General features: G+C 42.1%; 1 protein-coding gene and 1 long non-coding RNA gene across 6 annotated transcripts in view; one reads left to right on the top strand and one right to left on the bottom strand.

Annotated features, from left to right (window-relative positions):
• Positions 1-25,799, bottom strand: part of COL15A1 (collagen type XV alpha 1 chain) — a 378,174-nt gene that overhangs the window by 58,456 nt on the left and 293,919 nt on the right. For all 4 annotated transcript variants that reach the window (XM_075586146.1, XM_075586144.1, XM_075586145.1 and 1 more), the window contains 6 exons: positions 22,074-22,118; positions 18,158-18,220; positions 7,008-7,043; positions 4,119-4,193; positions 3,318-3,383; positions 79-114 (listed from right to left, as the gene is read on the bottom strand). In XM_075586146.1, the coding sequence (XP_075442261.1) occupies positions 79-114; positions 3,318-3,383; positions 4,119-4,193; positions 7,008-7,043; positions 18,158-18,220; positions 22,074-22,118 (321 nt within the window). The remainder of the gene's footprint in view (positions 1-78; positions 115-3,317; positions 3,384-4,118; positions 4,194-7,007; positions 7,044-18,157; positions 18,221-22,073; positions 22,119-25,799) is intronic.
• Positions 8,292-17,535, top strand: LOC142487235 (uncharacterized). Of its 2 annotated transcripts, XR_012799169.1 has the most exons (4): positions 8,292-8,690; positions 10,789-10,858; positions 14,201-14,251; positions 17,137-17,535. It is a non-coding gene; the product is annotated as an uncharacterized LOC142487235 (long non-coding RNA). The 2 variants fall into 2 exon arrangements; XR_012799168.1 differs by lacking the exon at positions 8,292-8,690 and having other exon boundaries at positions 10,494-10,858.

Raw genomic sequence — 25,799 nt, 5'->3', positions numbered from 1 at the left:
TGTTAGTGTTTACCAGAATTTAAACGGATGATAAATAATAGATGAAGCAAAACAATATTACATACAGTATATACTCACAGGAAATCCTGGAGTCCCGGGTCTACCATCAGAACCCTGCAATGTGAATAAACAAAGACATTTACAAAGGAGCATATTTTGGGCCATATTTAAGCAGTGCTATTAATATATGGGTTTTTTTTTTGCATAGCACTGTGGAATTTTTTCAGGCATGAGTCTCTGCCCAGATGAGCTTACAATCTATTTTTTGGTGCCTGGAGCACAGTGAGAAAGTGACTTGCCCAAGGTTACAGGGAGCTGACACCCGGAATTGAAGCAGGCTCCCCTGATTCAAACTCTGTCTCCTTGTTTTCAGTCAGTGTCTTTGCTCACCGAGTCACTCCTTCAGCCATTTAAGATGCCTTCCAGCACAATTTAGTAAATATTGCCCTTTACAGTCTGTTCCCTTGAATGGACTTTAAGGTGTCTTGTAGCGTAGCATTTCTTAGTAAATATGGCCCTTAAGGTCGAAGAAATGCGTTGGACTTATATGGTAAGCTCATCAAGACAGGGGATTATTGTGCCCGAAAATTCTGAATAAAACAATGTATACATGGTCAATACTATATAACACAAATATGATTACACCACCCTCCTGTCTCTGTAAGTTCTCCCTACATACCACATAGATTTTAAGCTCTTCAGGGCAGGGACTCCTTTTCCCAATGTCTACCTTTATGTATGAAGCTCTTATTCCTATTATGTCAAGTGTATTACTGATGTAAAGCGCTATGTACAGCTCTACACATACATAACAAACAAAAAAACAGTCTCTGTGATGGATATAAGTTAATTTTCTCTACAGAGAATAAACTTTTGATAGGGGAATTAAGTTGTTTATGGATGCAGATTTTCTTTCAGTCTGTCATACTTTGAACTCACAGGAGCAGTTCTCCCTACAGATTTGTTTTACACCCCTCCTCTAATTTTTAACATGGGTGAGAAGCTGGGAGTCACCAGAGCTGAACCACATTAATTTGACCCTCTGAAACCCGACATACCTGGGAAGGTGTCTCCGGTTCCTCCTCACCATGGGAAATATTATGGAGGTTTTAATTTCCTGTGTCACGTGGACCAAAGGAAGCTGCAACGTTGTCCGTTGAAGCATCCTATTGGGCCACATGACATGGGGGACTTAAACAACCATGGACTACAAGCCGCACCTTCTCCTGTATGTATGTCAGGGACTTGGGGGTTCCTGGACCTGAAATTAACATGATTCCCCTTCAGAAACCCCCTACTTTCCACCTATGTTTAAAAACAAAGGTATGAATTCAACTTGAAATGCACATTTAATGTTCTGCTAGCTAATCATAGGTCTTCCTTGGTATGGGTAACTACAATTATACAAAAGAAAATGCGTTGTATTATACTTGCTGCATCCATGTCCCTTCATTTCTGCAGCTACGCATTGCCTTACACCATTTCTACTGTGTAGGTGCTATGTGGGCATTGTCCTACAGTAGTTGAGATAAACAATGTCAGGAACTGGCTATTCCAGTCTCCCTATCTCTTCTAGGCAAGTTGAACTATTGGTGAGCATTATTCTGAGTGCTGCTCTCTCATTACTATTTTTTTACTTGTAGTGAAAGTGTGGCTGCACTGATGAAAACTTGCCCCTAGGAAATGTTTGCTGTGTTTCTTTTAATTTTTTCCCCCTTTTGTAAAAACATTGATATTTTTGGTGAGCATTATACTGTGTGTTAAATGTAACACAATAAATGAAGTATCTTATTAACAACAGTCATTTACATACGGCATGATGGGTGCTGGACACTATCTGCAGGGCCACCAACTGGGGGGGTCTGCTGGGGTTGGCACCCCTTGCCTGGTGAGTCAGGGGGCGCGGCCGGTAGTAAGCCCCTCGCTGACCGATCGAAAGGACCGACCGGTGACCGGTTGAAGAGAGGTACTGTAATTCATTTTAGTCCCATGCTGTACTTTACCCTTTAGGTCCACATAAACACCCAAGGCCCATACTTAACCCCCCCCAGGTCCATACATAACCCCCCCGGGCCCATACTTAAAACCCCAGGCCCATACTTAACCCCCCCAGGTCCATACATAACCCCCCCAGGTCCATACTTCACCCCCCCAGGCCCATACTTAACCCCCCCATGCACATACTTAACCCCCCCAGGCCCATACTTAACCCCCCCAAGCCCATACATAACCCCCCACAGGCCCATAATTAACCTCCACCCCCCCATGCCCATACTTAACGCCCCTAGGCCCATACTGAATCCCCCAGGCCTTTTGTCACATTGGATGTAGCATTGGGCATCTTTGTCTTTTGTCGAAAATATTAAAATAAACAGATTGCATTGTAATGTTTTCTTCCATATTACAATAAGAACAAAACAGTTAAGTAAAAGTTGCACGCAAATAAACTTTTTTTTCCGTGGTAGGTGAGCTATGGGGGGGGGGGGGAGGGGGAGGCTGCTCCCCGCTCCTTTCATTTGTCCCGGGCCCCATGATTTCTGTTGGCAGCCCTGACTATCTGCCTGGAGGTAACAGCAAGAGTTGGATGTTGCACCTGCCTGCAAGGATGAAAGGCTCCCTCCTAATAAACAGAATACTGTGTGGGCAGATGAGTGAACTTCTAGTTCCCAGCTATGCAACACTGCATAGAGGAATTAATGCACAGTACCAGTTCTCTGCTCTGTATGTCATTTCTATTTTTGAAAGACCACTGGAGTGCAGCTTTTTTTCGCTTTTAGTTCAGAAAGAGAGAAAGAAACAATACTTTGATTATTGACTAATAAAAAGTTAACACAGTGAGGCACGTAGATATAGACGGATTTGCCCAGGATCACTCATCTTATTTACTACTTCATATAATGTACAATATTCCTTTACACTTTGCAGACAGCAAAGTACATTTGACACTATATATACTATACAGTGCTATTACATAGCACCTTGCAGCGCTGGAGACATGTCATAGCCCATTTACTTGGAGCAGATAAATAGGTATAGTATGCTATGATGTATAGGTAGAAAATCCAACTCGTGCTGTTGCAGGCAGTCAGTGGTCCAGCATCCATTACATGTATGTAAATTACTGTTATTGATTCGCTTGAATAGGCCATAAGGTGCCTTGCAACACCAAAAGTGTCTTGTGGGACAGCAATACTTACTAAACATGGGCCTTAATCTCCAGGCTTTTATACAGTAATAATAATACATTTTAATACCCGAGACACAAACAATAACATAGATTGGGTTAGTAGTAGGTGAGCAGACAATGGTTTACTTACTGGAGAACCACGTTGTAGTTGAATTTCAGTAATGTTCAACAGTCCTTCTGTGTCGTTAAGTAGTAGCTAATTGAAAAATAAGTGGATATCATTAAAATTTCCTTTGAAAAAAATGACTTTTTATAAACTTGTAACTAGTTTTCAAACCTGTAGTAAGTTAGACATAAAGGGGCATGTTTATGAAGCGATACTTTGCCAGAAGACACATGACTGCATATTTACTTGAATGGTCCACAAGATGTCTTCCAGTGGCTGAAGGTGCCGTATGGATTTGAACCACTTGTAAATAACTGCTAACATCTATTTATATTCGGTTACCCCTTAACCACAAGTAATATTATATATCAAATATATATTATACAGTATATATATTTATACTATTAACTTTTTGCAGACAAACATTACAGACATGTAGGTCATTCATACATAATCTTTCAAGATCACACCAGTACTTCAGTTACTTTCAAACAGAAAAGCAGCAACAGATATTTTTACAACAATTGATATAATAACCAATGACATAATTGTGTACATTGGGTGAGATGCAAGGATGGTATGATGGAAGAAGTCTACGGTAAGACTCATCCATGCAAGAGTCATGATGGAAAACGTCTTCACAGTTGAGACCCTGTGACATCATACAAAATTAATACTTCACTCTTATATTGTGCGATGCCACTTGAAAAACAGACAACACAAAGAGGGTTTAACATTATTAGTTTTATGCATTTGAACATGTACAACATTTTTACCAGATGAATGATTATTTTAATGGACCCTTAACCTTTAGGATATACTTACATCTTGAAGTGTTACCATTGGCCCAGGTGGTCCTGGAGGCCCAACGATGCTAGCACCATCTTGCCCTCTCCCACCCTATATTAAACGAGAATCAGTAAAACATCCGCCTGCTATGTTTAGTAATAAATGTAACAATAAAAAAAAAGACTGAACATTTGTGAACTATATAAACTACACCTTTCTTGTTTTATTTAATAAAATATAATCTCCAGATTTTTTGATTTTTTTAAGTTAGTAGCTTTTTGAAGAGAAAATCTTGTCTCTGAGACCATGTCTCAAAAAAAGAAACATTAAGACTGTAATCCCGTCTGGAAGTATTATTTTTCTTCCCTTTTTTGACAGCATGGAAGAGCAGGGAGTCCACATGAACTGAATCTGGTTATTTTCAGCTCTTGGGACGGCCCAGTTTCCGAGACACTTACCAGTGGAATCACTGGTGTTAAATGCTCCTCTGCTAGAAACAAAATGACCACCAAATCACGTAGGACGCGCCAAGCCAACAGGAAGCCCCAACATCACTAGTTATGGCTTCCTATTGGACAGCCGTTTAAATCCTTGTGAAGAAATATGAGTAACTTCAAAGTATTTATGGAACCAGGGGGTCTCTGGAGATTAAATTAACACAGGTCAGCTTCTAGGGAGCACCCAGTTCCCATGCAAAAAAGGGGTTAACAAAGGCAGGTTTGTTGCTTTAAGGGCAGTGCTACTCCATTAGATACCTTACAGCACGCCTCAGTAAATATGGCCTTTTACAGTCCATTCAAGTGTGTTCAAGCATAAATTGTGTCTTATGGAATAGCACGGCCTGTATACATTGTATGGCCCATTCACATGGGTGGGGTCATAATTTGTCTTCCAGCAGGGAAGGTGTCTTATGGAGTAGCACTTTTGAGTAAATATGATCCTAAATGGCCTGTGCACAACGTAAAGTATCTTATCATGAGCCTAACATTTAAAAGTATTGCGCAGTTTTACAATGAACAACACAAACTTAAAGCAGCAATACAGGTTTCACTTTAAAAAAATAAAATATTAAAACCTGTATTCCTGCTTTAACTTGTTATGCTTACTTGGATACAATATGTTCTGGACAATATGTAACAAATTGATCGCCACATTGCAGTTGTATTTTGTGATACAGTTTATTTGTTTCCTTGCCCTACTGCATAAAAGTGATCAGTTGTCATGAATTTCATGTGGATTTTAATGCTATTTGAATGATCTACAATAGAAGACTTGTCTACCAGCGTCTGTTTAATGGATATTTGCTGTGTGCATTGAACCTCTGAACATTTGACAAACTCTGGTTGTATTAGATTAGAAGATGAATGTGCTTCCAGTCACCAGCTGTGGCAGGGTGAGATGTGCGAAACCTTTGCATAGGGCAGTGAACCATGCAAAACATGTCCTTTTTATGTCACGATAGTCAACGCTCACAAGCAATTAACAAGCATTAAGTTAGTGCGCATCGCAATATCGTTCAATAGGCTCATTTGCAACATTCTGTCAAATGTTACGTTCACTGTCTGGTGATATTAGACTGAACAAGTACTAATTTGGCAACAATTAGCACTTTGAGACTTGGGGAAACGTTTGCCAAGAATCACATTTTTTTTGGGGGGTGGGGCGGGAAACGAACATTTTGCACGTTTTGTACATCTCTACTGGCAAGCAGTTTTACTATTATTGTATTATATGATAGTTTGGAAACATGTTTTTGTCCAGGTACAATAAACTAACAATGTAATTATTGGTGCCTGAAGCACAGAGAATAAAGAAACTTGCCTATAGAACTGGGAATGGGTGACAAACCAAGTTCAGAGATGATGCTGCTGCTAGGTCACCTCTTTCCCTCAGCTGCTCCTACTTGTTTTGTCTTTGGTAAATGTTCGATATGTAAAAATGTTCTTTAGAAATGATTTGTTCATTACAATGCTAATCATCTTTTTTTTTTTCCAAAACAGAGTGATGTTATAGGATTTCTAAAAAAAAACCCTATGGCAGAAAATGTTTTAACCCTTTTGATACTTGAGGCCACAGGACGAGTGCACTGCAAAGAAATACCTTCCGGCAGCAAAGGAATTAAAAAACAACGACATAGACCCCCCTGTTTTATCAAGCCCCATTGAGGGTTAACACACTCGAACAGGCATTAACTCCCGTTGACTTAACACCCAATCAGTCTGTTAATCTATAGTGGAGCTTGATGAATAACTCTCAAAAAGCATAACATTCATATGTGTCAATATTAACCCTTTAGTAGCCCAAGTAACCAGCTAATCGTGTCCAGTCCACTTGGGCTACTAAAGGGTTAATATATTGATATGATTTACAATGTTAATATTATATATTTGTATCACCTATTCTAGGTTGACTAGTCTTATCTTGCCTATGTCCACAGTGGCTATTTTATACATAAGCAAGATAGGCTTAACGCCTGCCTGGGGTAGGTGTTATTTTCTGGAAGAAGTCCGATTTCACTAGGTTTTGGGGTTCAGTAAATAGAATGTGAATAGGTAAATAGCTGTTAATTGCTCATTTGCATATATTTTCAAGCTCATTTGCATTTGTAGTCATTAAAGAAAATGCTTACATATCAACTCAGCAAAAGAAAACCTTTATTGCTGCTCTAACGCTCGCAATATAGCTTTAGTGAATAATTTGATGAGTAAAATTTGCTTTAAAATACTAATTACACCAATGTTTTTATTTGGCCACCTTTATTAAATCTAGTCTTCCAAGCTTTATTGATACTGTAATGTTTCTGAGTTCGAACCTTAGATCTGAGTTGTAGACATCTTTGCAGTCTACTGTAGTTTTTTGTGTACATGGCGAAAACAAATGAAGACATTCATTTATTTCAAAAGGGCCATATCTGACAGAACTCACCTTGACTCCCCGATCACCCTTTTCTCCTTTCTTTCCCTAAATGTTGCAGAAATAATTTGAAGTTGTTATTAGTAATTATAAATAGAAACACAGATCTTTTCTTTGCAATGTATCTACAGTACCTGTGTCTTTGTAATGTGTCTATATCTCCGGAAGCAGGGGGTCCCCGGAGCTGAAATTAATAGGATTCGGCTCCGGAAACCCCCTACTTCAATCTTGTATTGAAAAATAAAAATAAAAAAAAACATGGGATTGCTGTGAGAGCTGCTCAGGAGGACAAAGAGAGAGAGAAATTGCTTCTCTCTGGGACTCCTCTGCACAGCTCTTACAGATTGGTGTGCCTGGCTCAATAGGATTAAAACTGCGATGATCCCATTCAGAAGCAGGGACCTCTGCAGAATTAATTCTCCTGAGCTGCTCACTGCTTTCTTGGCCCCGGTCTGCCACGCTCCAGCACTCACAGTAAATCTTGCTACATCTGTAACTCTTTCAGTTTCACATTCTTACAATGACGTCACACCCATAATTATTATTACCTTTATAATTAATAGGTATCCCCTAGCTCTAACAATGGAATGCAAATGTTGTCTAAATCAGTGAACAAAGAAACATGTACAAGTGCGCTCTATAATATAACCTTATTTTGAATGTGACACAATGGAACCCATGGAGTTAAACACCTCTGTGATATACAGTATATAAAAAATAACAACAACCTCTAAGTGGTGATAGGTGTCTGCAGCTGCTGATATTGGAGTGGCTCGGCACCCCTATATAGTAGTGGTAAAGAAGAAAAAAAAAACAGCGCAAAACGCATATAGTGAAGTAAGTTCAGTATGAATATTTATAATAATTAGGTAATATATCTACGTACATCAGATTGAATAAAAACAGGCACTTCATGTACTAAGACATGTGTTACCAGACACCGCACGCCGAGGACAGCAGGAACAGATCACTGACGACACCCTCTGATGGTTTGCGGCTGGCACCTCGAGGTAGATCCACTTTAGTTGGGTAACTGCTCTCAAGTCGTCATCAAGGAGCTTCCCTCTGATGTTAGACGGCTCCCATCTGGTGACTGGCTTGTGTATGGAATGATTCCGATGTAGGAGGAGTATAGAGCCACAGTCCCACTAGCAGTCCGGTTGCTCCACACGATTTGCGGCAAGCCGCCAAGCGAGGACGGCCGTCGGCTGTTTCAGCGCCGCTCGTGGTGGTAATTGGAGCCCGCTATCCCTCGAGGGGTGATTCAATTGACTGAGGATACCCTTGGATATTGGGGGATCAATCATGTAATAACAATCCAACGCGTTTCATAGCGCAAGGCTACTTCTTCAGGGATTGAATTTAATCACCCCTCGAGGGATAGCGGGCTCCAATTACCACCACGAGCGCGCTGAAAAAGCTGACGGCCGTCCTCGCTTGGCGGCTTGTCGCAAATCGTGTGGAGCAACCGGACTGCTAGTGTGACTGTGGCTCTATACTCCTCCTACATCGGAATCATTCCATACACAAGCCAGTCACCAGATGGGAGCCGTCTAACATCAGAGGGAAGCTCCTTGATGACGACTTGAGAGCAGTTACCCAACTAAAGTGGATCTACCTCGAGGTGCCAGCCGCAAACCATCAGAGGGTGTCGTCAGTGAGACTGTTCCTGCTGTCCTCGGCGTGCGGTGTCTGGTAACACATGTCTTAGTACATGAAGTGCCTGTTTTTATTCAATCTGACGTACGCAGATATATTACCTAATTATTATAAATATTCATACTGTCTAAATCAGTATTCAGAAGAATGGGACAGTGTGGTTAAGACCACAGTTATCCAACCAGCACCAACCTCAAATTAGCCTGACTAATTGTTTCTGTGACTGCAGATAGCAACAATTCTCCTCTCCTTGCAAGCAGGAGATTCAAAGAGCTGAACATTTCAGGGAGTCTAGAATCCCCTGACGCATGAGGGTGGCAGATTTAGTGGAATGCGAGCATATATATTTTCAATTAATTGATCAACCTGCTGCCAGTAGTAGTAGTGACAAGTACAGTAAGGAATTCATAAATGCTTGTAGAAGTCAGAAGTGAGTTTACTTTATGGTTGATAATAATCTAAGATTAATTATGATACAGTATAAGGTTATATGCCAAGAAAGGCAGACAAGATGTGTCCCAAGTTTTTCTTATCTGTTTTTTTTTATGTTCCTGCTGTTTGTGAGCTGTTTTTCACACATTAAAGCAGACGTTTTGCATCTAGTACATTATTTGCTTAATTTTAGTATGCAGGACAGTCTTTCAAAAGTAAAATCCCTGCCCGTGCCTCTAGTGGAGTTAGCTGTTCATGTATGAATTTCCTAACACATTAGAGCAGTGGTTCCCAACCTTCTTTTAACATTTTGCACCCCTGGTAGAAAATATTTATTCTGCAAACCCCTCAATAATGTAATTGCTTAGTCATTGGACTATTGCTAACAAAACTGTTAGACCGACCCCAGGCAGTATAGTGCCCGGAGCTCGTGGGGGGAACACACACTTAATAAGGCTCCACACTGCACCTCAATGTGTGCAGACAGCATGGGCGGTGTAGCTGTCCATGATGACAAAGTCAAGTGTGGATGCAAAGCACTGTGGGGAGCAACTTTGGAAGCTCCTGCAGCCATTGACCGCAATACCCCCCATGTCAAGGTGCAATTTGTGGCCTTACTAAGTGTGCAGTCTCCACACAGGCTCAGGATCAAACTATGCTACCTGGGATCTGCCATTACATATTTATGTTATCGATTGCTTTGGAGATACCTCATGAACCCCTAGGGTTCCAAACCCCCCTGTTGGGAATCACCACTTTAGAGCAACCTATTTGACCACACATCTATTCATTGAGCTGATATTACTGCTTTAACTCTTTTAGTGCTTGAGTGACCAGCAACGCCACTTGATAATTGGCAATAAAAGGGTTAACACAATAAAGCATGAACAGGTAAGTGGCTATGCAGATTTATCTCAAGAAAGTTACTGGAACCAGTAATAACTTTCAAATAGGGGGGAAAAAAGTCACTAAAGAAATAAACAAATAATTATTCATTTCAAGTGTTAGTATACTCCAACAACATACTGGGCACCCAGAATTTCCTTGCTGCAGTATATTTATGTAATAGAATACAACATTTATTTTCCCTTCCCCATCCCTTCCTTAAGTGCAATCCCAGGTTTCTCCAAGATTCATACCTCCTATACATTTACTAACACATGGATGTGTTAACAGACATATTAACTGAAAGAGCTCAGTGGAGTCTCACTGAAAAAATGTAGCACTTTTCCATTAAAATGTCCTTTTTGCCCACAAATTCCCAAATCTCACTGATTTTGGGCCATTGGAGCATTTGGTAGTTAGTCTAAGGGAACAGAGAGTACAATGCCTAGTTATTTATGAACCCACAAATTGTCTGTGGCTGTATATATGCCCACAGACAAATACTGTGGCTCAGTGTTATAGTTCACATGTGTGTCTAAAATACTATGTACCTGCCCAGTTATATGAAGTTAGATTGTAGTATTGCTAAAAAGAAAGTAAAAAGGTAGCATTTATTCTGTGAAACACAGCCCAGACACTCATATTGTTACTTGTAACTTTGCCATCCATTCTATTTATTTTTTTAATCATTGTACTGGCTAGTTAAACATTGGTATAGGTATGAAATGGGAACACTTCCAAATGTAACTGTTTTCAAGGATTAAAGTCTGCTTCAACCATTCTGAGAATCAGAACATATTGATGAATCTTTTTCCAGGAAAGTCTGGACATTCTGGAAATCTAGTCTATCTGTGTACATTTTAAGCATCATCTGCTGAAAGATTAAGGTAATCATTTATACACGTACTGTACCTTCTAAGGGCATACAGTATAGGTCATCAAAATGTCACATTATTTAGCCCCTGCATAGCTGAATCAACATTTAACAAACATATTGCAGTGGCTAATAAAGTGCATGGTACAATGTATTAAGCCTTTTTAAATAAATATTCTATTTTGGTAAATATTCTCATTGCAGTGATTACAGCTTTGGCTCATTTGCAGATTACAAACAGAAATGTGCGAATTTCTTCAAATTTGCCTCACAATTTTTTTTGTGTGTTTTGTTATCTTAATTTTGTGTTTTTGCACAAATTTACACTTGCGCAAAAGTATGCAAACATGTGCAAAAAGTCACTCAACCCCAGTTGTGCAAATATCTTCAAATGTGCTTTACATGTTTTTGCGGGGGGGAGGGGGGGGAATGGGTTTGGGAAACCGCAAATTTAGCTTGGTCCACGAAATTTCACACATCTCTGCTTTTAACACACGTGTGTCCTGCTTTTTGTAAACACTGCAGTTCTAGACTTGGGAAGCGTTTTAGTTTCGATAGCTTATGATTTATGACTACATTGTTACCTGTGTCATCTGAAAGGGCTCATACATCATATTACTTGTATTGTAATGATGGTTAAAGAAACGCAATTCTATTTCCATCGGCATATATACTCTTTGTATATATGTATACAAATATTTTTTTATGAAGTAGAAACTATTTAAAAAGGGTTAAGCAACCGTAACAAGTACACCCCCCTCACACTTTTTTTTTTTTTTTTTGTATAATTTAGATATAGGGGTATTGTCTTTGTTGACCTCCTGGTTTAATTACAAATACATTACAAGGTTCATTTTTATCTCCTTACTAGCTGAGAGACCCGGCGTTGCCCGGGATGTAATGTTCCCGTTCCTCTCTCTCCTCCCCCCTCTCTCTGTTTGTCCCCCATTCACATCAATCCAGTCCCCCCCCTCCCTCCCTCCTTTACAGCTTCATGTAGCGTGTGTGCGTCAGTCACTGTGTGTTTGCTCGCGCGTCAGTGAGTCTGAGGCAGAAACACAAACACACACAGACTGACTGACGCACACACAGTCAGTGTGTGCCTCAGTCAGTGTGTGCGTGCGTCAGTCAGGCTTTGTGTGCGCGTCAGTCAGTGTGTGCGTGCGTGCGGCAGTCAGTCAGTGTGTGCGCGCGGGGCGTCAAAGGCAGGGGGGGGCGTCAAAGGCAGGGGGGGGCGTCAAAGGGAGGGGGGGGGCGTCAAAGGGAGGGGGGGGGCGTCAAAGGGAGGGGGGGGGCGTCAAAGGGAGGGGGGGGCATCAAAGGGAGGGGGGGGCGTCAAAGGGAGGGGGGGGGGCGTCAAAGGGAGGGGGGGGGGGCGTCAAAGGGAGGGGGGGGGGCGTCAAAGGGAGGGGGGGGCGCCTCAAAGGCATGGATTCCTCCCCCTGCATTTCCTGCAGTGGACAGGAGGGGGGGGGGCAGTGGACAGGAGGGGGGGGGGGCAGTGGACAGGAGGGGGGGGGGGCAGTGGACAGGAGGGGGGGGGCAGTGGACAGGAGGGGCGGCAGTGGACAGGAGGGAGGGGGCAGTGGACAGGAGGGGGGGGGCAGTGGACAGGAGGGGGGGGGCAGTGGACAGGAGGGGGGGGGGCAGTGGACAGGAGGGGGGGGGGGCAGTGGACAGGAGGGAGGGCAGTGGACAGGAGGGGGGGGGCAGTGGACAGGAGGGGGGGGCAGTGGACAGGAGGGGGGGCAGTGGACAGGAGGGGGGGGGCAGTGGACAGGAGGGGGGGGGCAGTGGACAGGAGGGGGGGGGCAGTGGACAGGAGGGAGGGGGCAGTGGACAGGAGGGGGGGGGGCAGTGGACAGGAGGGGGGGGGCAGTGGACAGGAGGGGGGGGCAGTGGACAGGAGGGGGGGGCAGTGGACAGGAGGGGGGGCAGTGGACAGGAGGGGGGGCAGTGGACAGGAGGGGGGGCAGTGGACAGGAGGGGGGGGGGCAGTGGACAGGAGGGGGGGGCAGTGGACAGGAGGGGGGGGGCAGTGGACAGGAGGGGGGGGCAGTGGACAGGAGGGGGGGGCAGTGGACAGGAGGGGGGACAGGAGGGGGGACGCAGTGGACAGGAGGGGGGACGCAGTGGACAGGAGGGGGGGGCAGTGGACAGGAGGGGGGGGCAGTGGACAGGAGGGGGGGGCAGTGGATAGGAGGGGGGGCAGTGGACAGTGACACACACACACACACACACACACACACACACACACACACACACACACACACACACACACACACACACACCTCAGTTGATGCGCCCTTTCTCAGTTCCGTTTGGCGCCGGAGGTGGGGAGCGACACCTACCTGTACTTCCGGGCGCCGCCACCGTCTGACTCGGCGCCGCGAGGGAGGAAGGGGGTCCGCCATCTTACGCGCCGCGTGGCAGCTGCGGGAAGCGAGGTGATTTGGAGCGGGGAGGGGGGAGAGGTGATTTGGAGCGGGGAGAGGTGATTTGGAGCGGGGAGAGGTGATGCCGCTGGGGAGGGGGAAAGGTGATTTGGAGCGGGGAGGGGGAGAGGGAGAGGTGATGCCGCTGGGGAGGGGGAGAGGTGATGCCGCTGGGGAGGGGGAAGAGTGATGCCGCTGGGGAGGGGGAAGAGGTGATGCCGCTGGGGAGGGGGAAGAGGTGATGCCGCTGGGGAGGGGGAAGAGGTGATGCCGCTGGGGAGGGGGAAGAGGTGATGCCGCTGGGGAGGGGGAAGAGGTGATGCCGCTGGGGAGGGGGAAGAGGTGATGCCGCTGGGGAGGGGGAAGAGGTGATGCCGCTGGGGAGGGGGAAGAGGTGATGCTGCTGGGGAGGGGGAAAAGGTGATTTGGAGAGGGGAGAGAGGTGTGTGTGTGTGTGTGTGTGTGTGTGTGTGTGTGTGTGTGTGTGTGTGTGTGTGTGTTTTATTTATTTTTTTGGACCTTTGGCCCGTCACTCCGCCTCAGGCCAATGAGAGGTGTGGGGGGCGGGCCAAGGGGGTGGTGTGAGTGTGTGAGGCCAATGAGAGGTGTGCGGGGGCGGGCGGGGAAGTCCGCCTCAGGCCAATGAGAGGTGTGGGGGGCGGGCCAAGGGGGTGGTGTGAGTGTGTGAGGCCAATGAGAGGTGTGCGGGGGCGGGCGGGCCAAGGGACCAATGAGATTGCCGCTAGGGACACCGGACATCCAGCAGGCAGGCATGCATGCAGGCATGCAGGCAGGCAAACATACAGTGCTTTCACTAATATAGTATAAGATATATGTTTTATTTGTTCTCATGGGGTGCAGCTAAATGGACCTCTCTTTCTTTCCTCCATATCATCTGTTAAACTAAACTCCCCCTGAAGAAGCTAATGATACCTGGGAAGATACCTGAGCGAGTGATACCTTGGAAATATGTAAGTAAACCATTTGAATAATGGTTACATATTTTTATTTGCATATTTCCCAAGGATCTTCCCGTGTTCCCTTCGTCTCACCATGTGGTGCTCTCTTAAAAAAAAAACAAATTGGCCTACTTTGAGAAGGTGAGATTTCTTGCTGTTACATTTCTAGGCCATATTGCAACAAACAGGAACTAATCGGGTGAAAAGTGCATGCGATGTAAAATTGTGCAATTTTTCAACATAGATAATTTTGAATGAGTATAGGAAAATGGCAGGTGTTTATCTCGGTTTGGGTGAATTTTTTCATTGGCAATATCAGAGTTTAATGAGTATATTCCTACAACTGCGAGTGTGTCAGGAAATCAGCTGACATATCGGAGACATATCTGAGAGTCTATAAAAACCTAAACATTTTCAAAAGTAATGTTAAATATTTATCCTCATCCGATTTTTTTTTAAAGGAATCAAATCATGAAGATTTACAGCAAAAAGTTAAACTTGTAATTAACATCAAACTTAGTATAATGTTTATGATATTCCAAGAGTAGATCATGACGATATAACGCAGAGATCATCCACGGCTACCTCCTTTTTGCTTCTTCTCTTTCGTAATGTCATGCTTCATGAGTATTCATCTGCACTAAATTGCAGTCAGTGCCCAAATTATGCTAAAATATTGGAAAAGTAAAACTATGATCAAGCAAAAATGTAGAAGGAGCTAGATAGCCTCTGCAGGCCCAGATAAATGACTTTGCTGTAAATGGCATCATAATTTAGCACCATTTAATGAATCTGGCCCATAATGTGCCATTTTACTGAGCTGACTTACCACTAGTTCTTAGAAGTGGCGAACAGGAATACAAAATACATGTAGTTTGCAGTTTTGCCAACCTTCCCTCCTGTAATCATAACATTCTAGTCCACTCCTGTTTCTTCAAGTCTCCATTAACCATACAAAGTTTGAATCAGGATGAACTGGGATTAGAGTTAGACACATGGACTAAATACTATTTTTATTTCGTGGATACCTTTTTTGAGGTATATGGATCATTTTGGTAATCTGTCTACAGCAGTAACTAATTGAGCAGAGACTTTAACATTCAAATACCAGGACATTAATTATATACTATTTAGGTATTAAAAATCATTACAGTAGCGGTAATAAAGGGGTTAACCCCTCGCGCTACCCTCCTGCAAAGCCTAAATACCCACTCTGGGGTAGCTACCACCTTCATCCACCCCATGTACCAATAACTATGCAGTGCGTGTTATTTTATTTAACCCTTTCATTACCTTAGCAGTTAGTCGCAATGGTAATGAAACTGGCTGTAATTGTATTTTAATTGCAGAGGATTGATACCGGAGGCTGTCGGGGACCAATGAAGACCCCCAGGGATCATGGGTGTCTAGGGGGTCCCTGCCGGCCTCCAGTATCAATAATGAGCAGTAAAACTAAAAGAAACTGTTTTTATGCATCTTGCAATATCTTTAACGATTTGGGCATTTTTTGGGCTTATCACACAGCTTTTATTTGCCAGATTGTTATTTTACTGTAAAAAGCCGTTTCAGTGCGATATTGCCCTGTTATCTGACCTTTGTGAATAGCAACACAGGCAATATCGCACTTTAAGGGCCTTTTGTCAGGGTTCTGCTCGCCACAAACCAGGGTCGGACCGCGAGGCTGAGGTGGGGTTGTAAAAGCACCGACCTGAGACCGCGCAGGCTGATCCGGATTGCGCAGTTCGTTGTCAAACGTAGCAGGATCAGGAAAGGAGAAGACAGCGTCGTCGTTGTACAAGCCAGGGTCAGGACAGGAGATATCAGGATAAACATTGTTCAGGCAAGAGTTCGGCAACAGGTAGTCAGGAGAGCCCCGCTTCAGCTTAGGAGCGCGGGGTTGGCCTCTGCGCGAGCGACGACCATGGCCCATGGTACTGGTCACAGGAGATGGTAGGCAGACCAGAATAGCACACCGCTTTGCTGCACGGGTGCACCAGTGCTACAGCGCAAGAGTCCTGAGCGGCTGGGGAATCCTCTGTAACAGCGCAGGAACCAGGACACGGCCTCTCTAGATTAGGGAAAGAGTAGGCCCCAGGAACCAGGAAGCTGAAGATCCACAGGGAAACCTCCGCTACAGTGCAGGAATCAGGAGACTGAAGGGCGCGGGGGATACCTTTGCCTCAGTGCAGGAAAGCAGGAAGCTGAAGACATAGGGGATACCTTTGCTTCAGCGCAGGAGAACAAGCGGGAGCTTGAAGGAAGCTGAAGGACGCAGGGCGGAACCTCCGTATCAGCATAGGAGAACAAGCGGCTTGAAGGGAGCTGAAGGACGCAGGGCGAAACCTGGTATCAGCATAGGAGAACAAGCGGCTTGAAGGAAGCTGAAGGACGCAGGGCGGAACCTGGTATCAGCATAGGAGAACAAGCGAGGGCTTGTGGCAAAACAGTAGACATCCAGTTAGGACTATGCTCGGCAGGGAGCATTATGGGAAGACAATACTTAAAGGCCAGCGGGCCAATCCCCGGAGGGGGGTGTGAAGGTACTGCTCCAATGAATGAATGCAAGTCTAGGTTGCAGTGATAGGCTGCACAGCTGCAGTAGATACCAGAGGGAGTGTGTATAGCTTTGGTGAGTGAATCCAGGCTGCAGCAAACATCAGGAGAGGTGCTCCAGGACTGCACATGTCTGCAAGGCAAGGCAACCAGCAAACTGCGGAGCGGATTCCTTACACCTTTATAGTGCTATAAGCCATTTATCGAAGTTTAGTGAATGAGCCCTATAGTATTATTGTATACAAGGACTCATGATGTTGATTTCATGTATTCACATCAAGTTTTTTCCATTTATTTGCGCACACGTTTTTCAATGTATTTTCATCACTATTTTTTGTGTGTAGAGATGCACTTTTGGGTACAATCCCATCGGGCTCCATGTGATGTCGCCGCACCTCTGAGCAGGCGTCATCCGCGTGCTGACTTTATCGTACACCACTTACTGCGTGCCTACAGCCCACTGAAATCATCAAACACCAATGAGGGTCTGATACAAACGATGAGTGAGAGGCGGCAACAGGAGGGGGTAAATATTCCTATGTTTTGTAGATTATTGCTTTGAGAGGCTGTATGTGCGCGGCCAGAATGACGGAAAGTGTATAGGGCATAATAAACACTTTTTGCATGAAGTTGAAAGGGAATATGTCATCTCTACTTTTGTATTAGTAAGTACAAACCAGAATGCTCCACAGAATTCTTAATTATTATCTTACTAAAATTATTTTAAAAATCCTTAAGATCAAAGTCCCAATATAAGTTGTTACATGTAAACATATATACAAAAAAATATTGGCAATGACTGTTGCTCATTCCAACATAAATGTATATATAAAACAAATGCTATATTGGAAATAGATCTTTTTGATATACTGTATGCATACATGATAGAAAATGAGTAGCCTGATTATTACCTATATTGTTTAGATATGACATGGAATTAGGTTAGCAACGCCTTTATTTTAACACTAGTAAAAGTAAGTGTACTGTATGTTTAAGGTGTATAGTTTGACTTAATTATGGAAATATTTTACTTTATAATGGAAAACATAGCTGGCGGTAACATGAAAGATTATAGAATGTTTATGGCATTCATTATCTCCGCCTTCCTTGAATGCATCTGTTTTCTTGTGACCCCCCCAATGGACTAATGCATTAACATACTGTAACGAACACAGAAGTAATGATTTTGCATAGAACACAGAAGTAATGATTTCGCATAGAACACAGAAGTAATGATTTCGCATAGAACACAGAAGTAATGATTTCGCATAGAACACAGAAGTAATGATTTCGCATAGAACACAGAAGTAATGATTTCACATAGAATACAGAGGAATACAGATCTGGCTGAAAAATTGTACAAACCACGGTGCCTGGAAAACCTGCTGGCCCTTCTATCCCATCTCTTCCAGGTATACCTCGTTCGCCCTGTACAACGACATCAATATTTTTTTAATTTATGTCAATGAGGCTGCCACACTTATAACTATACAAGGAGAAAAGGTGGTGATCAAGGTGTGAAGGTGTATGAGACTGGGATCCATATTTTTTCTTATTTATTATTTTTGTGTGAAGATCCCTTTATGAAAGTCCCTTTTGCCTCCAGCTACATTGTAAGATCTTCAGGCAGGAATTATTTCTCTAACATTTGTATTTTTTAGTTTGCCACTTTAATTCTTGTATTATATGATCAGGCAGTTGAATTTTACTTGAACTGTATATTTACAGCTAATAATAACATTAGTAATACAAGTTATACATTTCCATCTAGGTAGAAATTTACTGTACCTCTTTTAGATGATCAAGTACCGTTCCCTGATTTTATTGAATATGTGTGTGTGTGTATATGTGTATATGTATATGTATATGTATATGTATATGTGTATATTTGCATGTCATTTCCCAGAATCCCTTGCTGCAGTGGAAGTGCTGTATGCTGGGTGATAATGGGGAAAGGCAGGGTTGCAGACTTGCCCGAGACATGCAGATGAGCATACAGCTATATTTGCATATTTGCTTTCCTGTGGAGGGTTTTTGTCACTTTTTTTACTCACCATAACTTAACTCAGTATTATGGTTTATATATATATATATATATATATATATATATATATATATATATATATATATATATATATATATATATATATATATATATATATATATATATATATATATATATATATATATATATATATAAACAACATTACCATTCTCTCGTCCGGTAAAGAAAGACTGCACTCGGTTCAGTAATCATGAAAAACTTTATTGGGCATCTGAATAGAAAAGATAAGTCACCCAATCTGACGTTTCGGTCCCGGAATATGACCTTTCTCAAGGGGGTGCAAGATGCCCAATACAGTTTTTCATGATTACTGAACCGAGTGCAGTCTTTCTTTACCGGACGAGAGAATGGTAATGTTGTTTTTCTATTATTTGAGACTAGCACCGGTCTATATGAACCAGTACATTGAGTGCAAGCTGTGATGTTTGTTTATATATATATATATATATATATATATATATATATATATATATATATATATATATATATGCAAATACAACTGTATGCTCATCTGCATGTCTTAGGCAGGTCTGCAACCCCGCCTTTCCCCATCATCACCCAGCATACAGCACTTCCACTGCAGCAAGGGATTCTGGGAAATGACATGCAAATGAGCACACAGTGTCACTTTTTGCCTCAAAAACCATTTTTAACATGGTTCCCTATAGGCTTAAGCTTGCTGCATGGTCACAGCTTTGAGCACAGCCAGGGTTAAGGTGCATACCCAGAAAACCACCCACAGACAGCTGTTTCGACCTTGATGGGTCTCATCAGTGTGGGGTTGATTTTAACTGGGTATGCATGAGAGGCTATGTATATATATATATATATTATCAAAAACAGACAGGTACTCCATAACTGAGAATACAACATTTATTTCAATGTTTGGCTCACAATAGAGCTCTTGAGAGAGGCTAAAAATAAAAATGTTGTAGTCTTGATTATGGAGTGCCTGCCTATTTTTGCTATGACTAATACTAGTACGTGACTCGGGTAACAAGGCAGTTACAGCACCCACAACAAACTTACAGCCTTGAAGTTTGGAGAGTGTTATACCTATAATATGTGTGTTTGTGTATTTACTATAGAGTTCTAAGTCATAGTGCACCTTATGGCTATTGCCCTTGAATGCATTACAAAATGTGCTACGGCTTACCCATGTTTAGTCATTTTGAGTTTAGACATATTGAGTTTGATTTGCTAAAATCTCTCCTGACTGCAAAACCGAAACAATACATGGCATCACATTTATCAAGGAAGTGAAATTCCCAAGAAACCAGTGGTATTTTTAATTAAAACTAGTGCAGTTTTATTGCACTAGTTCTGCTTTACTTTTGCAGTTGGGATACTGATATATACCTCTCCACTGAGTTGTAGATGAGCATGACATAACCGGAAATAAACGGTAAGTTCATAAATCTAAATCATCACAATTTTAAAAAGACACTGGCACACTTATGTTTGAGAAGAAAAGTGGCTCAAAAATGAATAAGAGCTCCTTTCAGCTGCTTTCAGAATTGTGTGGGTAGGTGCGGGCAGAAAGAAATAACAATGATTGTATGGTTCAGAGTTGTCCCACTACTTTGTGGAGGGGCACCCTGCTAGTCAGCACTGTTGTTGATAGCCGCTATACTGTAGTATGGAAACACAAGGAAAACAAAAAGTAATATTAACAAGTGCAAAACTTCTCTTCTTTTCTGTAAAAAAGGAACAAAAGCGCAAACGCACATAGTGAAGTATGCAAAGTAATATATATATATATATTGTTTAGGGTAAGATATCTGCGTACATCAGATTAGAAAGTTACCAGCATTTCATGTACATAAACATGAGTGAGTGGAGGTGATGCATCTGCCGCCAACCATCTGGGGATCTTCCTTAATGCAGCACGGCACCCTCTGCAGCTGAGGACAAGCCTCCGTTTGAGTCCTTCTTTGGGTTACAGGAGTTTAATTGAAGAGCTTCACTCGAGGGGAACTCCGTTCATCTCTCCTAGCCTCGTTACCCGGCTCCGTCGGCGATGGAGGTCAACAGCTTCTCGGGCAAGCTGTTACCTCAAGTGTCCCGTATGTCCTTGGTGATCGGCCGCAAAGTGAGGACGGCCGTAAAGTGAGGATGTTTTTACCGCACTGTCCACAATCGCGGGAAATGCCTAGTATTTCGGCTCCACGCAATATCAGAGAGTATAGCTAGCATACAGATAGGTATTAAAAAGTGATATATATGCTAAAAATGTATCCAACGCGTTTCGAAGCGAAGGCTTCGCTTCGAAACGCGTTGGATAAATTTTTAGCATATATATCACTTTTTAATACCTATCTGTATGCTAGCTATACTCTCTGATATTGCGTGGAGCCGAAATACTAGGCATTTTCCCGCGATTGTGGACAGTGCGGTAAAAACATCCTCACTTTACGGCCGTCCTCACTTTGCGGCCGATCACCCAGGACATACGGGACACTTGAGGTAACAGCTTGCCCGAGAAGCTGTTGACCTCCATCGCCGACGGAGCCGGGTAACGAGGCTAGGAGAGATGAACGGAGTTCCCCTCGAGTGAAGCTCTTCAATTAAACTCCTGTAACCCAAAGAAGGACTCAAACGGAGGCTTGTCCTCAGCTGCAGAGGGTGCCGTGCTGCATTAAGGAAGATCCCCAGATGGTTGGCGGCAGATGCATCACCTCCACTCACTCATGTTTATGTACATGAAATGCTGGTAACTTTCTAATCTGATGTACGCAGATATCTTACCCTAAACAATATATATATATATTACTTTGCATACTTCACTATGTGCGTTTGCGCTTTTGTTCCTTTTTTACAGTTGCTTTAGGGGTTCCTCTACCCTTACAACAGCTGCAGACGCCAGGTCTATATAGAGGTTGCATATTTATTATTTTCTCACTTCACCAAGTGGTGTTTTATTTGGGTTATATATACAGTAGACCTTAGTAGTTAGCGCACTCATTTTATTTGTATATTCTCTTCTTTTCTACCTGTTTTGCAGATGTTTCCAGCCCATTATTGAGATTGCCAATTAGGCTGAATTTACCTCAATGAAATAAATGGCTATAAACTATGAATATTAATAACTCAGTCGTTGATTATGTGATACACACTATTCTTTGAGAAGTACGATAAATATGTAGATGAAAAAAGCTAAACAAGGATAAAAAAAAATAGCAGTTAAATTGGAAAGCAACTTAAAAAAAATCTCACCTTTTCTCCAAGTGAACCTGGCAGACCTGAATCTCCTTTTTCTCCCTGTAATGAAGCAAAGCACATTGAAAAATATAATCAATAGAGTTTCTTCTGCAGCACAGAGGACTCAACATTTCATGTGGCAAAACTATGAGAACAAAAATGCAGCTGTGTTCTTTAATTCACTTTCAACATCACACGGCAGTATACAGGGAATTTAAAAATGGACTGGTGTATAGACATATTGTATTAAATTGGCCTTCTCATGAAAAGTTCAGTCGATACTAACTCCTAGGTGCTGAACACATCAAATTTACCAAAAAGGTCAAACAAAGGTTTAACTTAATTATTATCATTTATTTGTAAAGTGCCAACATATTACACAGCACGGTACAACGGGGGTACAGAGTTATGTATATTACATCAACAGGATGACACACCAAATAAGGACAAACAGATACAGAAGGTAATGAGGGCCCTGCACGTGAGAGCTTACTGTCTAGAGGAGCTTAACTGAGATTTGTCTTTTTTAACCTATGTATGTTTGTGTTTATAGGGCAAGAGGTGGACACTATTGACCAGATGCTTGCAAGATGCCAGCTTAAATTCGATAAAAACTTTAACCTAATTTCTTATCTGCATAGGTAAGGCCTAATAAATTGGTGCTGTGACTAGATTGGCTCCTTTGGCAGACTGGCACCGGAAATTTCAGTGGTTCGGGTCTTGGGGACCTTGCAGGTTGAGCAAGATTAAAGATATATCGGAAATAATGAGGAAGAGAATTTCTGCTTAAATTCAAATGAATGTGGATCCTCTAAAATATATTTTTTGACTCTCTGGAACCCCTTAAAAATGTATTGTGGTTTAGTTGAACAGTAGCCCTACATATCTTATTTTGTATACATAGAAATACTTTCTGAATTTCTAAATGCAGTAGTCATATTTTATTTACAAATCATATTATTTCTAAAATTACAGTATAACATTTAATAACTTTCTTCAATTATTACATTTAAAATATATTGCAAAAATAAAATTATTGGGACAGTAAAATACACAGGTTTAAAAACACTTAAGTAAGTTAGGACAAAGGTAACATGTACTGTACATGGGAATTATATTTTGCAACACTTTAAGTTACTGTATGTATGTATATATATCTATTTATATAGTGCAACAATGTATGCAGCACTTTACAATATAAGTAGTAGAAAGTAGTACAATGCATGAAACATAAAAGCACTTGATAGGAAAAGGAATTCCTGTCCCAGAGAGCTTACTCTCTTGAGTGTCTCTGTGAGTGTGTGGAGCAGTGGTCATGAGTACAGGCTTTTGAATTATTTTTTTCAGAAGGAGTGTGTTCAGCTTTGATTTGAAGGTGAAAAATAAAAGTTGCGGGTTAGGGAGTTCCACCAGTAGGGCTGCTAGGGAAAACTTTTTTTTATGGGAAACAGAGTAGCAGAGGGGGAGAAGGTGGAAAGGAGACAATTATGAGCAACACGCAGGAGACATGCATGGATATAGTGAGTAATAAAGGTTTGACTTATCGGGAAGAGGAGAAGAATGCAGAACGATGTAGGGAAGAGAAGAAGAAAGTAGAACCTTGTAAGGAAGAGTAGAAGAATGCAGAACTTTGCAAGGAAGAGTAGAAGAATACAGAACTTTGCAAGGAAGAGTAGAAGAATACAGAACTTTGAAGGTGAGGAGGAGAAAATAATGTTGTGTAAAAAGCATAGCAAATCAAAGTACTGGTTTAAAAAAAATGTTTGGCAGAAACCATGAACTACGCTGCCATTATTTTCACTTTAGAAAAAGCAATAGCAAGTGGTATTAAACATTAAAAAAAAAAAAAGAACATACAGTATATGGACATCATAAAATGCTTGATAAAAGGTAGTATCACTTTTATTAAAATCACTGGTTGCATATACATATTGAGATAAGAAGGTCTTCATATTGAAAAGTGCAACAGGGTGGACAAATCCCCAAATATTTTGTTTATTTGCGTCTACGCAAAATGTAAAACCCATGTAACATTTGAGGAACTTGCATAAACTGAGAGCGTTTCAAGTGAGTTCAAACCTTATGGGGATTTTTGATTCAAATAATATGGAGCATAAATTGATGCACCCAGACATTTCATATACAGATGTCGCAGGCTTTCTTATTACTTCAGATACCTCAACATATCCAGACATGCTTCACAATATCCACAGGTTGCAATGGTGAGTGATGTTGTTGCAGAATACTGAAGTATTCCCAGTCATGCAGCACAAAACAGATCAATGAACCATATTACAGATGTATGTGCCACTAACTCCTATAACCTCAAAGTCTAGGATATCAAGTTGAGGTGAAAATAATTTTCATACAATATTCTTAAGAGATGTTCAATATTCTTCTAACAGGACCAGATCCACAGAGCTCTCTTAAGTCAGGGCTCATAAGGTAACGTTGCCTAAATCAAGAGAGGACAAGAGAGGACATTATGTCCCCTATAGTTAATGTGTATCCTCTAAGCTAATTGTATGGAAACCCAACAGTCGTTCAAAATCTCATTAGCGTACGCTTATTGTAGCATACCGTTGTGTTATTTTCTAATAATGTGATGTCATGCCTGACCTGACTTCAAGAATAGTACCATCACTTTCTCAATAGCTCTTTGACCAGAATATAAATACATAGACTGTATGTGCAATTTATTTATTTTGTTTATTGCAATGTGGGGGAATGCAAGAATCTTCAGCCTGATGCCAAGTAAACTGTATAATTCTCTTTCTTGAAAAGAGAAGCCATATTGGTAACACTGATTTGTATAGCACATCTTGTCACATATCTAGACACACACAATAAAGTTATAGACAAAAGGTACATTGGCTAACTGTTATTTTGAGTCTACTTCCTTTTAGATATCTTCCTAGTAAATATCTGCTATAAAAGTTATGAAAGTTGATGCAACCTCAGTAATAGCGAGTCAGGACGGTGAGCAGGTTAGAACCTAGGTATATTCAGGGAGATGTGGTATATGTGGTGCTCAGAATCAGACCGGTAACTTCATGTAACATATTTGTGATTGAGACCATAAGCTTGGTGGTCTGGCGACGACGGAGTGCCCCTCAATAATAATAAAGTACCTTGATAAAGTACTATTGTACGAAACGCGTAGGTGCGTTCTATTTGTTCTATTTTTGTTCCCTGTATGTGTTTGCTGGCTTAATACACTTTTTGATACTACTGCGGAGTGGCCTGGTTTTGTATTCCCTGCTTCACATTGCAGGGCGTCTGCAGCTGTGCTCTATCTACACCAACCACCCTTCTAGAACCTAGGTATATCCATAAATTGGCACATTTTGGGCACATTTGGGACAGATTTATCAAGCGCCAGTACGAATGAGTGCATGTGATCCGGCGTTAACTCCCATTGACTTAAATGAGAGCTAATGCCAGATCAGGTATGCTCACCTGTACCCGCGCTTGATAAAGCTGTTACTTCAAAGGGCCCAAAAGGTCTTTGAATCTTACGAGCAATGAGTGTACTATGTGACGTGGCAAGCTATGGCAAAACGTCTCAGCCATAGTCCTGCATCGGGGATGAGGTGGGGTCGATACTGGGCGCCACTGGTGGACAAGATAAGCTATCAGACCCACCTACTCCTTGATGCAAGACTCCCAACTTGCACACTGTCCTGACACACTACGGGTTACACCAACTTTGATAACTGCTATCCACTCCATACATTTTTT

This window comes from Ascaphus truei, chromosome 2, assembly GCF_040206685.1.
Source record: "Ascaphus truei isolate aAscTru1 chromosome 2, aAscTru1.hap1, whole genome shotgun sequence".
In the NCBI taxonomy this organism is placed as follows: domain Eukaryota; kingdom Metazoa; phylum Chordata; class Amphibia; order Anura; family Ascaphidae; genus Ascaphus; species Ascaphus truei.
The sequence above is the reverse complement of the archived record's forward strand: the minus strand, read 5'-3'. Positions and strand labels throughout refer to the sequence as shown.